Genomic DNA, 20,294 nt, shown 5'->3' with positions numbered 1-20,294 from the left:
GCAGCTGCTGTTGTGACATTCATTGGCATCTCAGACAGAATTACCAAGGAGCAGAGGGTTTAGGGGACAACACAGTGTTCTTGTTTGCTCTCTTTTGCTTACTCGTCTCCCTATGATGAAGGCCCATTAGATCAAAGGCAGGGATCTCGTGTCATCCCACACACTGAAAGTTGCAAATGCTGAACTCTGATGTGACTGTGTATGCCTGTGTGTGTTGAGCGTTTGAAATAGGCCCCATGGATTATCACAGCAATGAATTTCAGACTAAGGAATAACATTCATACCCCCAGGCATTTACTGAGCAACCTTAAAGTGCCAGTCCATTTCGTCAGTTAGTGAGAATACAAAAATAAAGATGGAATAGGGGCTTTCCTCATTTATTTCAAGGAACTGATGTCTAAACAAAATAATTAGATAAGCAATCGTTACCGTTACAATGGTATGAACAAGATGCTTGAGGAACAGTATTAAAATCAGCCTGGAGGACTAAGAACGATTCCAGAAAATCTTTACAGAGGAATTGACACTTGAGCTGAACCTTGAAGAAAGGGTAATATTTCTCTGGATGAAAAATGTAGAAGTAGTGTCTTGGCGAAAAGGATCAATACACTCAAAAACAAGAGAAGTGTGAAAATAACATTGTGCATCTGGGGAACTGCAAGTCGTTCGGTGTGCTCTGGCAGCACATCTGGGGACACACAAGATGTCAGATTGGTGTGCAACGCTAAGGAGTCGGTGCTCGGAGGCAGTGGGAGTCAGGAAGTGTTTCCAGCAGATGGGCGGCCATCTTAGTTCAGTGTGCTATGATAAAATCACCATGTACTGGATGGCTTAAACAATAAACATTTATTTCTCAGTTCTGGACGCTGGGAAGTTCCAGATCTGGATGTCGATAAATCCCGTGTCTGGTGAGAGCCTGCTCCCTGGTTTGTGGACGTCTTCTCGTTCTATCCTCACCTGGCAGAGACAGAGAGGAAGCTCTCGAGAGTCTGATTTTAAAAGCACTGATCCCATCACGAGGACTGGACCTTCATGACCCGGTTACCTCCCAAAGGCCACATCTCCAGATGCCATCATGTTTGGAGGAAGGCAAGACTGGACTGAGTCAGGAGACTGTTGGAAGTTCAGCTGAGATCTGATGAGAGTCCAGGTAAGGCCGCTGCAGTTGTAGGGGTGGGGGCGTTTTAGGACAGCTTTATCTCTTTCCCGTGTCACCAGCACTGTCACTTAAGGGCTGGGACTTCTGCTTTGTTCTCTTGTTATGCACATATGAAACTTTATAGAACAAAGCAGACAGCGTTTCTGCCTACATGTTTAAGGAGAAAGTATCTGTGCTAAAAAACACTACCTAGGGATGGCTAAAACACATCTTTCCCTTACCAAAAAAATGAATGAATAAGCTGGAATACTGTTTTTTACTACCCTGTTTGGTCCAAGAACAATCTGGTGCTGGTTAAAAATACAGATTCCTGGGGGCTGGCCCAGTGGTGTAGTGGTTACGTTCGCACATTCCTCTTTGACAGCCTGGGGTTCGTGGGTTCAGATCCTGGGTGCGGACCTACTCACTGTTCATCAAGCCATGCTGTGACAGCGTCCCACATACAAAATAGAGGAAGATAGGCAACAGATGTTAGCTCAGGGCCAATCTATCTCACCAAAAAATAAAAAATAAAAATAAAAATACAGATTCCTGGAATCTTTTCCAGATCTAATGATGCAGAATCTCCAGAGAGGCAGGACCTGGTAGTTTGCATTTTTAGTAAGCACAGGTGGTTCTTATGCATACCAGAGTTTGAAAATTCTAGATGATTTCTAAAGTCCCTTCCAAATCTACATTTTTTTCCTTTTATCACCAAATGGCTTCCTAGCAGAGAAATTTTTCAGGCATTTTTGAAAGGATTGAATATCTTTGAGAAAGATGAAAAGGCTGAAGTCATCCTTAATAACGTTGAACTATTACTAATATCAAACATTTATTCAGTGCTCATTTGTGTCAAGTGGATGCCAAACACATTATACACAAAATCCCAGTTATTCATGTCAATGTCCTTTAGCCAAAGACCACTAGGAACACTGGTTGCGAAACAAGGTGGGTTCAGTACTTGTTAGGGCGGGGAGAGCACAACATGGGGAGGCGTGGAGTGCCTCAGTGAGAGGGTGTTTGAAAGATACAGGATTTGTACTTTGGTTGGGTGATTTGGGGAAGGGTCTAGAAAAGCAGGGCTTTGCTCTAGATGGAATGTTGTCAGGAAGCAGGGGTAATTTTATGATTGGATGTCTCCATAAATCCACTCTGGGCGGGGCTTAGGACAAGGATAGAGCTGTGATTGATAAGGAAGTTTCAGTTAATCTTTTTGGCTGAGGGGGTGTTTGGTGTTTGTGGGTGGCACGCTGTTTCTGCCTGTGCTCAGAAGAACCACGAAGTGGCCTTATTTGGCCTTGTTTCATAGTGGTCTCAAGGTCACCTCGCCTGAGGTTGGTGTTTTGTGTGATTGTTGATGTCTAACAGGGAAGTACCACTGCCTCGCTCTGAGCCAGGCCAGCTTCCAAACGTCGGAGGCGGCTCTTCCTTCCTTCCGTTCTCATTCGACCAGTCTATGTCCCGTGAGATAAGTGTGATGAAATAATTCATGGTCTGAGAGGTCACATGGCTCGCCAAGTTCATGCAGCTCCTACGTGGACATTCTGAGTCCCTGAGGCTTTACTGCCTCTCGCAGCCCTGGAGAAGAGAAGCAATCTATAAAGTAGTATACTTCTCTGTCTCAGACCCATTGACCAGAGAAACCTTTCCCCTGGCTCTTATCAGAAGTTGGCTACCAGAGCTGATTTCCAGAACACCCACCAGAGGGAAGTTATAGCTATGTCTTCAAGCATCGGGTCAGCACAGTCAAAACTAGCAAAACCAGAATGCAGACTTGTGTCTTGCACTGGAATGGCAAACTGTGTAAAGAAAAAAGTGTTCAGTTAGAGTGGTCTCTGTCACCATTGTGCTTCACCAGGCCTCTATGGAAGTCTGGGCACTTCTCTGAAGACACAGGTTTTTCCCAGAAAATACATGGGGCATGATTGAACCATATGTGTAGAGACATGAGTTTCAGGTCAAAATAGGACTGAATTGCTGATAAATTTAGAAAACACTAACAATCCAAATGAAAGCAAGTCTCGGGAATCATCGAGGACACGCACAGAACAGCATTAGAAAGTACCAGAGAGGGAGGGCAAATCTACAGGAATTTCCATTGAATGCAGCACGTAAAAGGGATCTATAAAATCCCCTTACTCACCCGGGGCCCCTTTTGTGCAGTTATTGCCAACGCAGCAGCCGCCCTGCTACATAGAGCAGCTGTCACTCTTGTCCCCACACACTGGACGCTGGTCATCGCTGTCAACAACCATGGGGAAGGTGAGCCGACGAGGGGCCACACTGTGTCCACTGAGTGTCTGCTGTGTGTGGGGGGCCCTCCCACCTGACATCTGCCTGTCACCTCGTTCTCCCTGCAGATCACCTTCTTCGAGGACCGGGCCTTCCAGGGTCGCCGCTATGAGTGCACCAGCGACCAGCCCAACCTGCAGCCCCACCTGAGCCGCTGCAACTCCATCCGCGTGGACAGCGGCTGCTGGATGCTCTACGAGCGTGCCCACTACCAGGGCCTCCAGTACCTGGTGCGGCGCGGCGACTACCCCGACTACCTGCACTGGATGGGCCAAGGCGACTCCGTGGGCTCCTGCTGTCTCATCCCTCAGGTGAGTGTGACTTGATGGCAATCATACCACCTGAGTGTCCTCATGGCGCTGTTGATAAGGGTTGGGGTGAGGGAGATTTTCCCTTAAAAACACCACAGGTTTAAGTGGGCTTTGGATTCCTGCCTTATCCCAGATAGATACATGCACAAAAACAGAAGAGAATGTAAGGAAAAATTCACCTCTGGGAAGAGTCACCTGTATTTTTAATTTTCGGTACATTAGATCAAACAAAAGTTGTCCTTAACAAATGTAATATCTTAGTAGAATGTGAAATGAAACTTGCAAAAGAGGAAGCTCGTTGGGCATGAGAAGGCAGTATTTCTGTCCAATTCATCTTTACTCATAGTAAAAGAATTGATAATGAATGAATTAGATAGGTTCCACAGTAGATAGTAAAAAATGGAAAACTCTGTTGTTAATATAGGCTATTCAAAGGCAGTATCCAACTTTAGAAAAGGTAATTTTCCGTAATTTGGAAAGTCAGTAGAATTCTGGTTCCAAGTGACTATTTAAACCAAATTTTCACTGAAGTATGTGATTTTTAAAATCCTACTTAAGTGATAAATTTATATGTATATAAACTTGGGAGATAATACTCATATTAAAAAAATACTAGTCAAAATACTTTACATCTTCCCCCAAATATAGGTTTGAGTTAACACAGGGCATCAGGAATCAAGATTTTTGGGTTTGTGTGTGTGTGTGTGAGGAAGACCAGCCCTGAGCTAACATCCGATGCCAATCCTCCTCTTTTTTGCTGAGGAAGACTGGCCCTGGGCTAACATCCATGCCCATCTTCCTCCACTTTATATGGGACACTGCCACAGCATGGCTTAACAAGAGGTGCATCGATGTGCGCCTGGGATCTGAACCGGCAAACCCTGGGCTGCCGCAGCTCAGCGCGCGCACTTAACCGCTTGCACCACCGGGCCGGCCCCAAGATTTTCAAGTTCTTAGTGGATTCTAACCCAGACTTTGAACCTCTTAAAAATTCCATCTCCTAGATAGGAAATAGAAACTGAGTGTGCAAATATCTGTAAAATGCTAGTGGGAGACAGATCCGTGCATTCACAGCAATCCCAGTCTCAGTTTGTATGCTGACAGTCGCGGGACCCGCTCACCAAGTTCACCTGTTGTCGGGTTGCTTCTTCCTTCTCTCTGTGGACCCAGCAGACCCGCTCCCACAGGCTGCGCCTGTACGAGAGAGAAGACCACAAGGGCCCCGTGATGGAGCTGAGCGAGGACTGCTCCAGCATCCAGGACCGCTTCCGCCTGAGTGAGGTCCGCTCGCTCCACGTGCTGGAGGGCTGCTGGGTCCTCTACGAGATGCCCAATTACCGGGGCCGGCAGTACCTGCTGAGGCCCGGGGAGTACAGGCACTACCACGACTGGGGGGCCGTGGACGCCAAGGCAGGCTCTTTGCGGAGGGTGGTGGATCTATACTGAAACAGGTTCGCACTACCATTTTCTCAATTTGGAGCCTAATAAAGTATTTAGTCTGCATTGCTGGCAATTGCTGGCTTCTGTGTTTCTTCCATGTGTGCCAATTAATTCCCCTGTAAGTGGTCCCAGCCAACAAGTGGGGTGGATCCGTCCCAGAAGAGCTTCAGGGTAGAATGAGTGCCCAGAAGTGTGGTGGAGGGAGGAGGCGGCCTGTCTGAGACAGAAAGGCAGGTCACATCCAGAGCAAGCAGAGAGGGTCACTGGTGAGAAGGGGGCATTCAGCTGAGGGCCTCAAGGAACAACATTCAGGAGTTTTCTTCTGACCCCAGAGGTAATTGGAGACCAAGGGGTCACAGATGAGCGGTAAAGGGAAGCCCACTTGGCAAAAAGCCTGATTAGACAAAACAAGGAATAATGGTTCTGTTCACTTTCAAGCACAGTGCTGTATAATTCATGCCAGGGCTGCCATTGGCCATTGCCTACCCTGGGACTAAGTTAGAGACCCTCTCCTGTTCTAAAGGCGCCTAACCAGTACAGCCCCTGGGCTGAACACTGCATGAAGGGCAGAAACCGCACAGCTAATGAAAATAAATTAGTGAGAGACACACGCTAATATTTTAAATAGAGTTGCATGATATTGTGTACCACAAGCATAAAAAGGCCTTTAAGTGCAGAAAAACAGGCTTGGATTTAAAGGCACGTTGAAGCAATTCATAATTCCCAGAGCCCTTTGACTGAACTAGAATCTGCTTGCTCACAAGCAAAGCCCTGCATATTAAAAAAAATAAAAATGAAAATCTTTTCATCAATAGAGAATTAATTTATTTTTAACTTGAAAATGTTCTTACTACTTTATAAATTCTGTAAAGAAAGAAGTAGGGGGTCCTTCTGACCCCACTCTTCATTGCTAACCCTTGTTGATACCAGGAAGGTGCCTTCCTGAAGTTTTCCCTCATTTATCTAGATGTCCCATGAAACATAGGCTATTTTTCTTTAAAAAAATGGAATCATGCTGTACATTTTAGTCTGCAACTTGTGTTTTTTTTCAGTCTATGGAATGGGTTTAAAGTTTAATAGGAAATGAAATTTTAGAGAATCTTATTAGGCCTGTTATGGTACACAGAGTCGGTAACACCTCCTGCAGTTCAATAAATCTGTCAAGTTTGCCGCACTACATCAGCGTTTTGGTTGTAGAACACCTTCAGGCCCCAGGGGATCGTTCCATGGGATGAAGTTAAAACAAAAGGCTATTCTGTCTTAGTGATGTTACCTTCATGCAATTAAACCAAGGTAAAGTTACTCTCATGGTTGGTCCACTTACCCCACCAGAAGGCTTAGGAATACACAGGAGGAGCCCATTTTTCTAAATCGTGTTTTCTATTAAAACTAACTTGAGTAGGTCATGAATTAGAATGCCAAAAACATATAAATTCTTGACATAAAGCATGAAGGCTCTAAAGACATTTCAGAACTTCAGTGGAAACCTTTACAACCCTGTTTCTAAGTTTAGAGGATATACATGTATTCCCCTCTATTGCTATTATTAAGGTTTGAGAGTTTTGAGACGCTCTTTCCTAGAGGTCTCATTTTATCTGTTTGGGTTTTTTCGGGAAATAATTGACATATATCACTGTACACGTTTAAGATGTGCAGCATGATGGTTTGATTAGCATATATTGTCAAATACAACTTGCTTTTACTGTGTGATCTGATATGGACATACATCTAGGTCAGTACCTTATTCTGTCCAGTGGCTGTGCTGTGCTCCGTTGCTTGGAGGTCCCTGCCTTCCTTCCCCATTTATCCACTGGTGACTGGGCTTTCCCAATGTTGCTTTCACAGACAAGGCCGCAAAGAATTTCATTGTACATATACCTTTATCTACACATGCCATAATTTTGGGCAATGACTAAAGTTAAGTTTTCTCTCATCCCAGTGGAATAAGTCTTAGATTCCTAAAATATTTTGAGTTATAGAAAATAGTGATATTTCTTACATACTTCATTTTGCAGACTGACATTTACACCAGCTACACAATACACTGCATGCAGCAAAATCCTCATCTGAGTTAGTCTCTTTTTCCTTCTCTTTTGTTTGAAACCAGCTGAATAATTAGGGAGCGACAAAGGGTCACTTTCTGGACTAGAACTCAGGACAACAGGTGGCTGATCCTGACTTGTTCTCCCTCCAAGGACTGCCCCCATCAGGCATTCCACACAGCTGGGGTCACACTCCGCTGCGCCCCGTGTAAAGATTCTCAGGTCCTAACTTAGGTTCACCTAGCACACTGAGTACAATTAGGCCTTACACACATTTGTCACTCCCACAATTTTCTGCAGAGCATTGAAACCAAGCCACATTTTGGCCCAAGCAATTCACTTTTCAGCTCTACGAGAAGTGTGGGGTTTTTTTCCCTGTTTCTTCCCCCAGGCTGAAATAAAGCCTTCTCTCTTCCTAGATACTGAGAGAACCAAGCCCAAAGTTCCCTTGTTTGGGTCCTCCCGATGGATCCTAAATTTCAGGTGTAACTGTGCGTCGTGAGGTGGCCCGTTCAGACACTCCCACTGTGTTCCTCCAGGTGTTTGCTGGGACTCTGTCCCAGCGCCTTCTCAGAGTTTACTGTTTTCATCCATCTCTCCCCACAGAAACAACTCTGAGCAAAATGATGATTTTTTAATTTATTTTTTATTCTTTAAATTTTTAATTCTGGCCCCGTGGTGTAGTGGTTAAGTTCCCACACTTCGCTTTGGTGGCTGAGGGTTTGCAGGTTTGAAACCCGGGCGTGGACCAAGGGACCACTCGGGAAGCTATACTGTGGAGAAGTCCCACACACCAAATAGAGGAAGATGGGCACAGATGTTAGCCCAGGGCCAATCTTCCTCACCAAAAAAAATAAATAAAATGATGATTTTCATTCTTTAGATCACGGTTGCTTATTCTCACTATGTAAACATAAGTAACTCAGCAAACACATCCTCCACACAGTGGGTCACAGGAACTGAAAGCAGCATACTGTACATGGTTGGTGTTCAACCCATAAACATTGACTTACAAGATTTATGACCCAAACTCAGGACAAAGTATTTCCATGAGTCAACACAGGGCTGTGGCGATTCTCTGAACGTGAGAGGGGCTGATGTTGCAGGTCATCTTCCTCTCCAGTGCTCCTTCCGGTCCATCACACTGTGCGCTTCCAGGCCGATGAACACGCTCTGAAGTCTTCCTCGAGTCCCAGAGTCTGGACATTTATTCCTCCTCTCTCTACACCATTCCAGCTCTGTGCGTGCAATTAATTTTCTCTGAGTCAAAAGCTCTGTGTACTCTTGTTCCCTGCAGAACAAAAGTGTATCTAGATCCCACCAGAAATGGATTTCTTAGAAATATCCTTTTATTTATAATAACCTAAGAGGTAACCTGTCTTTGTGTTTTAAAAGTATTGCTTTTTCTTATTTCCTTAAATTTAGAAACTTCCCTTTCAGTTCTTTTTTGTGAGATTAAGCATCTTAAAACTATTCTCCCTTTTGAATCACAATTAGCCAAGATAAACTTCTAGGCACCGCTGCAACAAATTCAGACCAAATACTGTGTTTGCTGTTTTTTTTACCATATTGAAAGTTTGAAATTCTGTGAACTCCCTTAGTAAAACATTCCTTACACCTTTTTATGAGGAAGTTCTCTTGAAGGACTAATTTGGATTTTCAACGTTAAGGTCATTTCTTTCTTAATAATTATATTCAACGTTGTGGCATGTAAACAATATGACAGTCCTTACAGATTGAGTTTATATTTACCTTATTAAGACTCTGCCTTTTTTGCTCCCTCACTTAAACACTTGTTGTCTCTCCCCAACCTATACAAATAAGAGTGCAGACCACGTATGACATGGCTGAAGCTCTGCTTCTATTATCTGGTAGACAATGTCCCAAATTCCTTTTTTTTTCAAACGTCTCCATGGCATCAGCCAGTGATAGCAGCCCGAATACTCCAGAGGGGACAGGACTGTGGCTTTGACAGCAGAGAGGAAACCCCTCCTCACGGCCTTTGTGTGGTTCTTGCCAACGCAGCGGTCATCCCGCTTCAGGGACCCTGCCCGGGGGGAAGGGAGCCACGTCCACCTGCCCAGGAGGGTGGGGGGGAGCCGTGTTCACCCGCCCCAGGGAGGGGAGCCCCCTGCCCAGGCCCAGGGAAGGGGGCCTGGTGGACCGGGGCTGCAGGCCAGCCCCTGAGCCGGTCCTTCCCTCCTGCAGATCACCTTCTTCGAGGACCGGGCCTTCCAGGGCCGCCACTACGAGTGCACCAGTGACCAGGCCGACCTGCAGCCCCACCTGAGCCGCTGCAACTCCATCCGCGTGGACAGCGGCCGCTGGATGCTCTATGAGCGCGCCCACTGCCAGGGCCTCCAGTACCTGGTGCGGCCAGTGACCACCGCGACCACCAGCTCTCCTTCCACTCCTGGCGCCCGCCCCCACGTGAGCCTGGTCCTCGGTCCTGCCGAGCCCTGAGTGCCATCCTGGCCCCAGGTGTAGTATTCCTACTAGAGGATCGTAGCCTTCTGTGTCTGGCTCTGACCATGTTCTCTTTTCCTTTATTAACACAAAGCTTTTAACTGGAAATTTTATTTTGCTAAAATTAACTCACCTCCACTGGGAGGAAGTAGTGTTTGTTATTAGTTCAGTGTCTATGCCACAGGTGACGAATAAGCAAAGGATTAGCTCCTTACTACCAGGTGGCCTTGGGATAGTTCCTTGGGCTGTTTCTCTCTTTCCTCATCTGTGAAATGGGGCTAATAAGAGCAGCTCATTCACAGGGTTGTGATAAGGCCGAAAGCAGGGCACCTGGCACATGGCAGGCCATGTGGGGAGTTAATACTCCCCAAAGTATTAACTATTATTTTTATTTTTTTTGTGAGGAGGATCGGCCCTGAGCTAACATCTGCCAATCCTCCTCTTTTTGCTGAGGAAGACTGGCCCTGGGCTAACATCCATGCCCATCTTCCTCCACTTTATACGGGATGCCACCACAGCATGGCTTGATGAGCAGTGCCTCGGTGCACGCCCGGGATCCCAACCGGCGAACCCCGGGCCACCACAGCAGAGCGTGCGCACTTAACTGCTTGCACCACTGGGCAGGCCCCTTAACTATTATTATGAACATCAAGGCCTCTCAAGTCCTGCTTTTCAATTAGGCAAAACTGGTAACCAACAATGTGATTCCAACAGCTCCTGCAAAGCCCACTCTCTCCCATAGAAATCTCCAGCAGCCTGGAACTCCAGTTAGGGATTCTCTACTTCGACTATGACAGAGTCCTGCAGAGAATGTGCCACTTGTGTGAAGCTGGAAACCCCCTTAGAGGGTTTAACACCTTACTGGACCCAGGCTGGCACTCAGAGCCTGAAAACCTGGGCTTCCACTTTCCTTCCTGACTCTTCTAATCACAGACTGAAAGCTCTAGGCGCTAGTTTTCATAACGGAAGAAAAGCTTATAAGGGTTCTGCACGTGTGAAGATCAGACTGGATACCACAGGCGCCAGCCCCTTGCAAACCATGAGGTTGCCTTAGGAGCAGTCGACTAGGCCGCAGAGTGATGCTTCCGAGAGCCTTTCCTGAAGAGGATTTGGCGGTGGAGGAAGGAAGACGCCGAGTGGCCCCTGCGGGAAGGAGCAGATAAAGAAGGGCAGCGCTCAAGGAGGGACAGACGGGACCTGCCCAGACAGCAGCCTGCCGTTCCATCTTCCTAAAGGTTCTGTAATCTGTGGTCTGGAAAGGCCTCCCTCGGGATCTTGAGCTTCCATTTTCAGTAATTACCCAAAACTGTTTTGCAGGAGCACGTGCCAGAGCTGAGAACCGAAACCGCACCTGTGCCGGCTCTCGCTCTTCAGGATTTTAGGGCAGCAGCAGGGCGTAAAGCTTGAAGCTGACATTAGGGACTGCCCGGGCCGGACTCTCTTCCTGAATCGCCACCCAGCTGTGCCCCACTTTAGGGAAAGCAATTGGACTTCCTCTCCCTAGCCTCTTCTAATGCTGCTGTCCTTTTATTTTAATGTCTAATTATTTGTATATCATCCAAGGAGAGCGTCAGTCCACTGTAAGTCTATGAAGGAGAGAGCAAAACAGATGTATAAAAATTGTTACTTAAGAATGGTACTAAAATGGCCAGTGTGTATGGTTCCTGTCGGTTGCCGCCCAGACAACTCTAGAGAGCACCATTCACGTCATGGGCTATGTGAACGGTGCTCTCGAGTTTTTCAGTATACAACCTACCCAACTGTACAGCAGCAGCCCCGGTGTTGGCAGTCTTTCTTTAATTTGTCACTTTGATATAGAAACGATGGAGAAAAACCCATTCTCCCAGGGGTGTGTATGATTGTTTGCTAAAGCCTTGGTTTTCTGACTTTTCCTCGCCTGCCGATGCTGAGTCCACGGACCAGCTCCCATGGGACCAGGATCTGGCAGCGGAGGACGACAGAGGCCAGAAGGCGGAGCTCACGGAGGACGGCTCCTCGCTTCAGGACCGCTCCGCTCCCTCCACGCGCCGGAGGGCTGCTGGGTCCTCTGGGAGACGCCCATCATCTACCAGTGCGGCAGTTCCTGCTGAGCCGGGACCACGGGCGCTGCCGCGACCGGGGGCGTGGACGCCAGGGGGGGCTCCGGAGGGGAGCCCTGGGCACCGCCACGACCGGGGGCGTGGACGCCAGGGGGGGCTCCGGAGGAGAGCGTGGATTTCTGCTGAAGTAGTTTCACTCTCCCCTTTTCTCCATCTGGAAGCTGGTAGAATATTCCCGCGTGTTTCTTGCAGTCGTAGTCCTCTTTCCTTCCAGGCTCCTTGGAAGGGCTTAGCGGAGACAAAGCGAGGAATAACCTGGGCGTCTTCCCGGCGTCCGTGGGAAGGGCGGTGGGGGAGCGGTTAGGAGCACAGCCGTGGAGCCGGATGCCTGGGTCCGAATCCACTGACCAGCTGTCGGTGAGGGCAGGTCCCCTAGCATTTCTCTGCCTCGGTCTCCTAGTTTGTGAAGATGGCGTCATCACACTCTTCATCTCATAAGCTTGTGCTGTGGACTGACAGTCAATGTTTGTAACTCTCTCACGACAGTGCCAGGCAAGACGTAACTGCTGCGTAATGTCTTTACCACATAGATTCCCTTGGTTGGTGCAGAGTATTTGGACCTTATGAATTAGTGTTTTTCCAAGTATCAATAATGGGTTGAGGTTCACCCGCATCAGAATCACCTGGGACACTCGTCAAAATGCAGGTTCCGAGGCCCCACTCCCAGGTGGTTCTCATGCAAATGAAATCTGAGCGCACAGCTCTAAATCTGGTTTCTTGCACTACAGAATTACATCCAAAAAGATTGAGCACCTCCATTTTAGACACTGCGCTGGGAGACAGCAACGCCTAGGATGGCCCGAGGGGCAGCAGAAGCTCCCACCCAAATTTTACAGGACTTCCCTGGGGCGCCTTAGGGGCACGCACGTCTCTGGGGGGTCTCGCGTGCGTCTATGGAGACTCCTGTACGTAGGGGGGGCCTGGCGTGCGCCGGTGGGGTGGGGCCTCGCGTGCGCCCGTGCGGTCCCCTGCACGCCTGTGGGGGCGTGGAGGAGAAGGCCGAGGCGCTCGGCTGTGCTGTGAGACGCTGTCGATGCGCGCCGCCTTGTCTAGAGCGGACGCTGCGTGTCCCCGGTACCGGGCGCAGGATTACGAGCAGGTAGCAAAGGTGCTGCTCCACACTCTCTCGTGACTTTTCCCACGGAATGCTGAGAAGAGACACGGACGCAGCATCCTCCCGCCGCCGTGACGGGCAGTGTGACGAGGGTCAGAGCCCTATGGCGTGACTGCAGTCGGAGCCCTCGGGCGCGAAGCCCCGCCGTGTCTCTGTCAGGTCGGTCCGCACAGCTCGTGAGCCAGGACGGGGAGGCCCGGGGCTGCCCCAGGAGGGGCGGGGAGTGGGCAGCTCGGGCCGCGAGCCAGGACGGGGAGGCCCCGGGGCAGTGCTCCGGGAGGGGCGGGAAGCCGGGGGGGAAGAGGGGGCAGCTCGGCGCCCCATGGAGGGCCCCGCGGCCCGATCAGGGCTCCGGTCTCTCCAGCCTGCAGCCAGAGGCTCTGGGGGCCGCATTCCCACGCGCCCCGCGGAGGTTGGACGTGGGGAGAGGGGACACAGGACGCCCGGAGCCTGGGCTCTGCTTCGGAAGGCTCAGGGCGAGCTTCAGCAGCACAGCCCGCGGAGCTGGGCTGAGCGCAGGGATCTGGCCGAGCCCCGAGGGGCTCCGCGTGGGGCTCACCCTCAGCAGGATCGGGAGGGGTGACACAGTGTCCCCCTTCTCCGCGAGAGTGGAGAGGTACGACGCCGTACACGCCCTGCACAGGGCCTGGCCCGCAGCCGGTGCTCGATGCTTGTTAAATTCTGTGGATTTGGGAGGAATGCGGGTAGAGGTGGTAGGAATGTGGTGGACTACTCTTGTGTCATAGCGGGGAAAACACGGGGCCTGCGAGGGGAACAGTGAGTAAGCTCAGGCTGGCTGAGGTGTTGGCGCCCAGACGAGGGAAGTGAGAGGAGGTGGTCGATGGCTAAGGCCAGGTCTGGGAGGGAGATGGCATTGGTCAGGCCTTGGCTGAGACAGAAAGGACGTCATCAGAGGGAGCATACCCTGAGCTCCACAGCAGAAGGGATAAAGAAAGGAGAGCAGTGGACCAAGCAGAGCGTTTCACATCCACGTGAGCAAAACCAAGAAGGAGCGGCATCAGTACAGACACGAACGCCGCTGCTTCCTCCAGGAGCGATGGGACCCCTCCTGCCCCAGGACTCTCCTCGAGAGGCCGCGCAGACCCGTGGGTCTGAAGAGGCGGTTGACAAGAATCAGCAGAAGCTGCTCAAAACCTTTCCACTCTCGGCGCCTCTCCTCTCAGCGCCTTTCATGGGACTACGCCAGTACGTCTCCGCTTAGTTATTCTCGCCCAGACCCTTTCAGCTTTCTTTAAAGACCAATTTTTTTCTCTAAAAACAAAATTGGAATATTGAATACATTATTTTGTGATATGAGTTGTTTCTGTTGTTAGTAACTGCTAAGGTTATTTAAAGAAACTTTAGAAAGAAAGAGGCAGAGGTGAGGGAGAACACAGAGACACCAGCTAGCCGGCTGCGGCACGCATTCAGAGAGGAGAGAATGGTGGCTTAGGGCAGGGTGGTGGCATTTGTGGAAGTGAGAAGTGGTCAGATTCTGATCATATTCTGAAGGCAGAGCCAACGAAAATTCATGCTGGCTTCAGTGTGGGTGTGAGAGAGAGGTTTGGTCTGAGCACCTAGAAGGATGGAATCTCCTTCAACCCGGGCAGAGAGAACTGCAGGGGAACAGGGCTGGGGAGGAAAACCAGGTGTCCCGTTTTGGACCAGAGGCATGAGATGTCCATGAACATCCCAGTGGAGCTGTTACCCAGGCGGCTGGTTACACCAGCCTGCAGTTTGGGAGCCATTCGTGGGCTGAGAGCTCCCTTTTCGGGTCATCAGTGGGTGGTGGTGTTGGAAGTCTCAAGTTGAATGGGATCCCCCTGGGTGTTAGGTGCAGAAGGCCCCAGGGAACCCCAACTCCACCAACACTGAGGCAGAGAGGAATGTTTGTGTCAGGGAGGCCTAGCTGCTATAACAAATCACACCAAAAGTTCAGTGGCTTCACAATAAAAGTTTTATCTTTCATTTAAAAAAATAATAAATTTTTTTTAAAAATATAAGTTTTTTTTTTAAATGGTAATGACTTTTTAGCTAATTCTTCAGACCAGATAAGCCTGGAAACATTGAAGTCAGCAGGAACAATGCCAACACAGTTACAGAAGTGGAATCAAATTGTTGTTTTGTATCACTTTATTTTTTGCCCATTATACTAGAAAGCACTATCTACCAATTCATCAAGAAAATTTGGAAAATTGTAATGAATAGTAAAAAATACCACGATGCATATGCACTCTATTTTAGAATTGTTGAGAGTGATCAGGGCTTTGAAGCTTTAGTAAGTAGCGGACAGAGGCCTGGTGCACAATCCACTACCTGGATAAGTCCGGGCGCCTCCCCCCAGCGCAGCCCATGAGAACCAGCTGGGCTCCTTTTAACATGCAGAGTCCCAGACCCAGCGAATCAGAACTCGCAGGGAGCTCCCTGTGCACAGTGTGGTTAACAAGCCCCCCCGACAATGGTTCTGACGTTGAGTGCTTGGGAAACAATGAGTGAAAGCCGTCCTTCCCAAAATGTGGTCTGAAACCAGCAGCATGGGAGGCCCTGGGAGCTTGCTAGAAATGCAGAGTCTCAGGCCTCACCCAGGCCTGCTGATTCAGAATGTTCATTTTAACAAGATCCCCCAATGATTCTATGTGCACATAAATTTGAGAAGCCCTGGGCTAAAGAGCACCAGTACCCCCTCATCCAGGCCATTTAGATCACTGATTCCCAAGTCTGCCTGTCCATCAGAGTCACCACGGAACTTTTACAAATGCTGATGTCTGGGCCACAATCCTGAAGGTTCTGAATTAATTACAAATTTTCAAATAATTTCTTCTGATTTAAAATTTATCAACTTATATATGCTATTTTACTGATTTATTCTAGATATCCAAATATACCTAATATTTTAATAATGATCCAGCTTGATTGGAAAACAAGGTTTGGATCCAGGCTCAAGAAGGGCGTTCCCAACTTCTCTTAATGGAGCTGACCACCAGGCCCAGCAGAGCAGCTGTCCACTGCAGGCGCCCTCCTGGGACGGTGCAGAGTCAACACACGGCAGGGAGGGCGCAGGGCTGGGCAGACAACCCCTTCAGGGAAAGCCACAGAGAGACCCAGTGACGGGGGACAACGAGCCTTTTGAAGTTTTATTGTTGATTAGGCCAGCTGAACCACCTGAGGGCCAAGGAGATACTTACCTTGTTCAGGAACATGAAGAAGCCAGCTATGCGGAAACTATCAGCTGAATTTATTACAAACAAGACAGCTCTCTACACACAAATCCTCTCTCTTTCTTTCTGTACCCTGCTTCTCCATCTTTCGTACTGATTTATGGCTTCTGTAATTCTTTTTTTTTTTTTTTTAGTGAAAAGTTGGAAGTCTTTTGTGCCATACAGAGACTAAATGGATAAAAATTCCAAACTCTTTAAAGTAGCTTCCTTTGGTGCATCCCAAAGTGCTTATTAAGCAAATGTAAATCTTATTGAAAAGGCAATGTTTGAGAGTTTTGTGACACATTTCATAAGAGAAGGTGAAGACAGGCGTGACAGTTGATCCGTGTTCACAGGAGCAGGTGTGGCTCTTTTAAGGGGGAATCCAGCATTTGCACTGTCCTTTTAGGAGAGCCCTGTGTCTTCCTCCTCCATCTCTCCACGTCTGACAGATCCCTTGCTAATTTATGCAACTCTGAGTTCATGAGTAGGACAGATCCCACATCCTGGTCAAAGGTTTCCTCCATTTCACCTTCAAGCTCAACCCTTACTGACTTATGACTTCTCAGCCAACTTTTTTTTACATCCCTTACATTTTTTTTCCTTACCATTGTATTTGAATAGTTTTTTATAGGAGTCTTGATCAATCTCCTTTAGAAAAAAAAGGATAGCTATTCCAAAACCTTGTTGGCTGCCTTCCTCTGTTCCTCTGTTCCTCTCTCTGTGTCTGCAGGCATGTAAGGATATCCTCCTCCCACTGGTCTTGAGATATCTCGAATCCATCTGAGTGTATTCAGAGATAATGAACGGTGTGCGTGGCTCCTCTACAGCCCATCCCTGCATGTGAACCACAATGTTGGCTCTTTAGAATGACACCTAAGCTGTGTGCCTTTAGGCTGCTTTGATTGTATCCTGCCTGAACCTTCCTACTCCCAGCTTACGGGGGTCTCGAGGTGTGAACTGGGAACTGTTGATATAGCTCACAAATATAGTTCATGTTCTCATACCCTTTGGGCTTAGTTACACATTCCAGAAAACCTCCACCATACTTACTACGTGAAAGGGGAATGCCCAGATCCCAGAGCCCTACAAGGATTCACCAGACTCCAGCTTTGAAATTCACCGTCTCTCAGTCACTCTGGCTTTGTGGCCACCTGCCTCACCTTCTCAGGGTCCTGGCTTGGAAAATAAGATAAACCCTGTCTTCCTTCAGCATCTTTTCTTCCCATGAAGTCAAACGGGTCCATTCTAAGCAAAGTCTTACATCAGACTCTCCAAGACCACCACTCCACTCCCAAGTTTCAGATTCTTCTCTATGGTTTCCATGTCCCACACTCACTTTTTCCACTGACTTAATAATATTTTTTTGTTCTTCACAACCTTCCTCTTAAATATTTACTTAATCAAGCTTTATTTAAAATTTTCCTATCCCCCTCACCTCCGCTGTAAACCTCCATTCAAGTATTCACAGGACACAAGTTTGCATTTAAGCAGCAGCAGCACACTCCCGTAAATCATCATCCCGACATAATCGCTCATGTCATAGTTAAGTCACCATGACCGTCCAGCCGGCTTCCTGTTGAAAGCATTGCTCCTGGATCCTCAAGAGCTAGTTTTTGGAGTCAAACTTAGCACTTACTTTACCAGGAACTGGCCATGAGACATCAGGGATGCTGCTTAACCTCTCAAGGCTGCAGTTTTTCCATCTGCTGAATGGGGATAATAGCAGAACTCACCTCATGGGGTTTGTGAGACGTAAGTCATAGTATATAATGTAAAGTGCCTGACATACAGTAACTCATTAAATCTTAGCTATCATTGTTACATTTTATTTATCTTTTTTATTATCCTAAGTATTATATTTTGTACTTACTGCAGATTTTTAAAAATTATCATGAAACCCAAAGCTTAAGGAAGACTGTCTTAGGTATGAGGCAGTTTGGCTAAAAATAATGTAATTATATTTGTGGAGCAGTAGTACCTGGAAAACAGGAAATAATAGATCTACTGTTCTCCAGACTAGTCAAATTGCTCAATTCTAGGCAATATATTGTAAAGGTATCGTTACTAACATGTCATATTTTCTAAAGAGGACACCAGGGTTGTGCGGAGTCTAAAAACCATCTCCTATGAGTAAAGAAACTGGACTATTGGGACTACAGAAGTAGTTAGTATTTTCAGATATTTAAAAGGCTCCCATGGGCCTTCTATGTACAAGCTTTGTTGTAAAACCTCAGAAAATAAATATCATGTAGATATAGTCCTGGATACCTAAGAGAGATAGGCATTCGCAAACCGATTCATAGTGGAAAAAGAAACATATGACAATCTGGACTTGATTGGGATGGGCGTCTGAAGTGTGATGGGGGGTCTTATAGGACTGAGCCCTTAGCATGTGGGACCTGACACTGTCTCTGGGTAGATAGTGTCAGAATTGAGTTAAATTGTAGGACACCCAGCTGGTGTTGCAGACAATTGCTTGATGTGAGAAAAACCCCAAACGTGGTGACCAGGGTACAGGAGTGTTCAGAGTTTTGTGTGTAAAGGAAAACAATGGTGTGTTTTTTCTTTACTCCTAAGCAGCATACCCCAATAAAAGAAACCAGGGCTCCTAGGAGAAGTGGTTAACTCCAGGGCGGGAGCAGAGAAAATACAAGATGAGTTTGGAACATCTTGTGGTACAGAAAGTAAGAGAATGCTAAAAAAAAAATAAAAGGCGGGGTGGGGGGGTGCTGGTGTTGAGGCAGGGAGAGACACGGGAGCCAACCAGGTGGTGTTCCATCGATGGAAGCTGGGACTGTTGACTGGGCTGAGGGTCAGCCCATCTAGGGCTGGTGAGTGTTCCGCGTGATGGCGGCTCTGCAGGGAGCTTCTGGGATGGTCACATGGGGAAAGGGGCCTCTCCCTACCCTCTTCCTCACTGGAGCTATCAATGTTAATACCTCTGTTAGCCTAGAAGCAAACCCAAAATTCCCGGTGAGGTTTTACACGTATTATAACTTTAGCGCTGCTGAGAAGATTCTTCACTGAAGTTTTGTGACACAGCAAAGACTGAAATTCTTCAAGCATCTGGAATGCATTTCCAGACATGTAAAGCTGACCTGTTGGCACCGTGTAATACAACCCACAGCTCAGGAGCAAGGACTGAGCAGCTGCTGAGAGGACAGCAGCTTCAGAAGGCTGTCGTGCAGCCTCGACAGCGCTTCTTTCTCCAGGCAGCCAACAGTCATAACCGACAGCGGTTTCAGTGTTCCCAGTGTGTCAGGCGTGGTACCAATCACTTCTCATGGGTTTGCAGGTTCCGTCCTTTCACAACAACCGCATGAGGTAGATACTGGTCCAGTCTGCATTTAACAAAGACTCAAGTTCGGAGCAGTTAAGTGATTCACCCAGTGCTACACACAGACGGAAGGAGAAGAGCCAGGAATTGAGGCTAGATTTCCCTGACTTCGGGATCCTCACATTTCACAGTTACCTCGCCTCTGTGGAGATAGGAGACACTCAGACACAGGAAGATGGGGCGTGGGGGCGGGGTGAAGGGAGAGACAGAAATGTATACACTGTGTCCTGGACATGGCATTTCCAGCAAAATTTGCTGAAGGCTGTAATCTCATCCAGGGAGTGGCAGGAGAAGTGCCCCACCTAGAGGACCGGAAACCGAGGCCAGAGGAGCCCATGAACTTCAAAAGCCAGAGCTGTTTGAGATTTCAGGCGTGTCACACTCATGACACCAGACTGGATGTTGTAGCTTGTGTCGTTTTAGACAAGGTTGTCAGCAAGACCATAAAAGGTGTGACTAGCAGGGTCCCTGCTTCCAAGGGACATTCTTAAAACACATTGGCAGGCCTAGACTTGCAGCAGTCTGCCTTCACAGGACAACCCTGCCTTCGTCTGGGGGAGGAACAGACTTGGTAAACCATCACTCATGTTTCTGGGTCATGATACCAAAGACCTTAGCAGGGCCTCCTCAAGAGGATAATCTGTGCAAATTAAACAAGGAAAGAGGTGCAGCGTGGAAAGTGCTGTGGTGTCGCAGGAAGTTGCTCTCAGATAGGAAACATCAGGATGCTTCCCAGTGCTCCTGGGAGAAGCGAGGAAACTTGACTCTGTGCTCCCAATGAGAAAAGGAATGCTAGTGCTGGCACCACCACGATCCACTGTCTTGTTGATGGGGAGTGGGGCCACTTCACCC

At 48.1% G+C, this 20,294-nt stretch overlaps 1 protein-coding gene across 2 annotated transcripts; it reads left to right on the top strand.

The window, feature by feature from the left end:
• The first annotated feature begins 3,295 nt into the window (after positions 1-3,295).
• LOC131410563 (gamma-crystallin C-like) lies at positions 3,296-5,190 on the top strand. Of its 2 annotated transcripts, none has more exons than XM_058548660.1 (3): positions 3,296-3,403; positions 3,502-3,744; positions 4,918-5,190. In XM_058548660.1, the coding sequence occupies exons 1-3, from the start codon at positions 3,395-3,397 to the stop codon at positions 5,188-5,190; spliced, it is 525 nt and encodes a 174-aa protein (XP_058404643.1). In that variant the 5' UTR covers positions 3,296-3,394. The 2 variants fall into 2 exon arrangements, with proteins under 2 accessions (XP_058404643.1, XP_058404642.1); XM_058548659.1 differs by having other exon boundaries at positions 3,395-3,403; positions 4,915-5,190.
• The last annotated feature ends 15,104 nt before the right edge of the window (positions 5,191-20,294 follow it).

Source organism: Diceros bicornis, chromosome 10, assembly GCF_020826845.1.
Source record: "Diceros bicornis minor isolate mBicDic1 chromosome 10, mDicBic1.mat.cur, whole genome shotgun sequence".
NCBI lineage: Eukaryota > Metazoa > Chordata > Mammalia > Perissodactyla > Rhinocerotidae > Diceros > Diceros bicornis.
This window is presented reverse-complemented; position numbering and strand designations above follow the sequence as displayed.

Bases quoted from the DNA above. Each gene is read 5' to 3' on its own strand.
- LOC131410563 (XM_058548659.1), top strand. The intron at 3,745-4,914 runs GTGAGTGTGACT...CTGTGGACCCAG, and splicing joins CCTGCTGTCTCATCCCTCAG to CAGACCCGCTCCCACAGGCT.